The 3616-nt window shown below is 43.2% G+C and overlaps 1 protein-coding gene across 1 annotated transcript in view; it reads left to right on the top strand.

Annotated features, from left to right (window-relative positions):
- Window positions 1-2893: 2893 nt before the first annotated feature.
- The window catches only part of LOC107676146 (uncharacterized), a 1169-nt gene continuing 446 nt past the window's right edge, over window positions 2894-3616 (top strand). Inside the window, exon 1 of the mRNA XM_016470667.1 lies at window positions 2894-3616. Coding sequence (XP_016326153.1) covers window positions 3110-3616 — 507 coding nt within the window. The 5' untranslated portion in view covers window positions 2894-3109.

Here is a 3616-nt window from a genome sequence, read left to right as displayed (position 1 = left end):
TTCCAGAGTAACTCTGGATTCCATCGAATTAATCTCTGTTTGTCTAGGGGAACGCACTTGATTTACAGGAGTCATGGGCCTTCTCTGACCTGGTGTCCCTAAATGTAATGCCTCCAAATGCTGATTTAGTGCATCATACTCTACTGGTCGATTCATTTCCCTCTCTGGTTGAATTTCCCTCTCTGGCTGAATGTCTGGCTCCGGAGTTCGGTCTCTGAAACGGAGCCTTCTCGGCGCTCGCGCCGGTCTGACAGGGAGAGGTGTCACATTTCTTTCTGTTCTTTCAACCACTAACTGCTCATAATCTGAATCTTCCTGATTCTCCTCTGAGTCACTTTCTGCGCTGTCACTTTCTGGTCCCACGTCTGAATAATATTCTTCGAACAGATCATTACCCACCGCGCTTCTGATTATCTTTTCCAGTGCGGCCTGGCTTGTCAAATCCTTCTGAGCTAATATCGCCCTCTTAGCTCGCTGCGTCAGTGAGGTGTCTGCTAAAATCTGAACTGCGTCTCCTCCATTCAAAATGGACCAAACTTGTCCACAGGTTATTCCTGGGGCATATTCCTCATCTCATTTATTTATCCTGTCTAAAGCTGTTTCTCTTTTCCTGCTCGCGGCATGTGTGGGTTTATAGAAGCCTTTTCCTAATCGAAAAGTCTCATAACTCCTTCCCAGTTTTAATCTGGGGAACGGGTTTTCTACCCTGTCTTTTCTCCCCCTAGCTGTTCTCGTTCGCCTCAGTTCTGGCCATTCAGGATCTGGGTCCCCCTCTGGCACCCCGGCCTCGGTACTGGTCGGTCTCTATATAATACCAGCTCCCTGGTTCGACCTCCCTTCCCCAGCATCCTGATCCTGATTTACTCTCGTAGTTATGCTTTCTAAGACCCGCTCCGTGCTGGAGTTCGGTATTGGCCGCGTTCACTAAAACGCTAGCTTCCTCCTCTACTTCCAAGCGCCCTTCTTTAAGGATAATTAAATATCTGCCTCTGCCGAAATATATCCTAAGCGTTTCTTCATCTTCTGATGAAAACTCCTCATCTGGGCTTTCAGGATTTTCCCACTGGGGAGCACTTGGATCTACGGTGCTTCTATTCCCCTCTCTACGGGGAATAAAATTGGGAGCTAAGGATCCGCGCTCGGATCCTTCCCCCATATCAACTTCTTCGAGGTCATCCCAACTTCTGGTGGGTATATTTCTGATTTCTGACCCGAATTCGTCAAACACCCTAACTTTGGGATATCCATCCCTTCCCCCTCTACTCGAATAGATAAAGGGTGGGATTTCCGCTCCCTCACATATCCTGAAATTCACCACTGAAGCCATCATCCTTATTTCGTGCCACGGAATTTGACCAGAACCACATCTACACTGTGTGGGATTAATCCAGTCTAATCTTCCAGCTAGATCTTGAGCGATGAGGCTGACCGTCATCATTTGCCCCATTATAATTCACTTTCACTTTTGAATCCGCTCTTGATTTAGCTTTTCACTCAAACATGACTCGTTCTCCTCTGAGAATTCATTGAGTCCTTCGTCTTTATTTCTCAGGTCTTTACTTAAGCTTGCGCGCGCGAAAAAGACAACAGTCCTTCTGGACTACTATTGTGGTCGTGATCTGCAAGGAATTTCTGGGTTATTATACGTTCTCTATTATCCTTGAATTTTCCACTCCATTAATCGAGCCTCACACGTTGGGCGCCATGTTATATTAATTCGCTTATAGAGAGCCAAAAGATCTTATAATCACACATTCCTCCCATCCGCAGCTGTCATAATCAAATACAGCCCTTACCTTTTATATAGATGGGATGTGTAACATGAGATCCAGGGTCCTCAGCAAAATGTCCTGATCAGCTCAGCTTATGATCGACAGTGTCAAACGCAGCACTGAGATCTAGTAGTACCAGCACTGATATTTTGCCAGAATCAGAATTTAAATCAGCTGAATTTAGTTGTTCAGCTGATTAAAAACTACCTTAATATTAAACTTCAATAATCTTGCCTGTAAAAGGAAGATTTGATATTGGTCTATAGTTGAGCGTAAATACACGTAGAAAACGTATCCTTGTGTCGCGGCTGACACAGGAGAGCGTACGCTGCTTGCGTTCAGTGGACATTCTTCAAAATGGCGCTACGGTGATGCAGAGAGACACAGAGGAGACGAATTGTTGAATAAAGTCGTTATTTTTGTTTTCTTCACGTACAAAAAGTATTCTCGTCGCTTCATAACGTTACGGTTGAACCACTGATGGCAGATGGACTATTCTGACGATGTCTTTCATACTTTTCTGGACCTTGACAGTGTTATTTACTTGGCAGTCAATAGGACAGTCACAAGCCTCCCAGTTTTCATCCAATATATCTTAAATTGTGTTCCGAAGACGAACGAAGCTTTTACGGGTTTGGAGCCACATGGGGGTAAGTGATTAATGACAACATTTTCATTTTGGGGTGGAGTATCCCTTTAAGCAAGTAACTGAAGCATTTCCAAACTTTTTGTGTCTGTGTTGGAATGCATACAGTATGTGTTTTTGCTGCGAAATGTGTGTATCAAAAATATTCAAGCATGTATTTGAGGTATATTTGGTTATATATGTTTAGAGGTAACTGGTAATGTTTTCTTTTAACAAAACAAAACATGAAGAGTTTTTTAATAACATGAATAATATGAAGAGAGGGAGAGAGAGAGAGAGAGAGAGAGAGAAAAAGTCATGATCCACTTGAGCTCCTAAGTTTTTTGCAATCTTTGATCTCTAGAGTGAAACAGGCCTAAACCAAAGAAAAAAGTGAGAGGAATATTAAGGTGACCGTGATAGCTGTGAATTTCATTGCTGCTTCTTCAACAAGGCAACTAAAGAGCACTGAAACAGAGCAATCAGGAGGAAAACTGGATAAAGCAGAAGATACTGGAATCAGGAATCAGTTCACATCCAAATAACAGGCAAGACTGAATCTCCATCTACACTGCATTTTAAAAGACTATTACAAATTAGTGAGGCAGGACTAAAGTTATTTTAGTTCAGTTGAAATATAGTAAAGTAGAGAAAACTAGTAGCAGTCTGAGAGTGACAGTTAAAAAGTGACAGTTACAGAAAAAAAACAACGATGGAAGCCATTGCAGGAGAGCTCCTCCCCCACTCCATCACATACCCACAGACTATCAAGAGCGCAAAAGACAAGAAAACCTATAAATACAGCCTGCTGAAGAACAACCCAGAGACCCTGATGGCAGACGTTTCACAAAAAGGGGACAGAGCCATCATCACTAATCTGCTCCTCTACACAACAGACTGCAATCTTTGGCACACGGTCATCTGTAAACACTACAAAAGTTATAGAAAACTAGGCATCTGTAATGGCAGAAAAATCCAAAGTTATGAAGAAAATGACACTAACAAGGCATTTCTAACTGTGAATATCTACCATAATGGAACGATAATGTTCCAGGGGACTGAAGCATGTCTCAGCTCTGTCCAGGCAAACTTCACCATCCTAAAAGCTCTGGCAGAGGCTGAGAAACAAGCACAAGGAGCAAACAGTGATGCTGCAGGAGGCTGTGATGCCCAGAGCTCAAGGGAGAGGCTAGAGGAGATGGAGCTTAACCCTGCTGAA

Source organism: Sinocyclocheilus anshuiensis, unplaced genomic scaffold (assembly GCF_001515605.1).
Source record: "Sinocyclocheilus anshuiensis isolate Anshui unplaced genomic scaffold, SAMN03320099.WGS_v1.1 scaffold3807, whole genome shotgun sequence".
Taxonomy (NCBI): domain Eukaryota; kingdom Metazoa; phylum Chordata; class Actinopteri; order Cypriniformes; family Cyprinidae; genus Sinocyclocheilus; species Sinocyclocheilus anshuiensis.
This window is presented reverse-complemented; position numbering and strand designations above follow the sequence as displayed.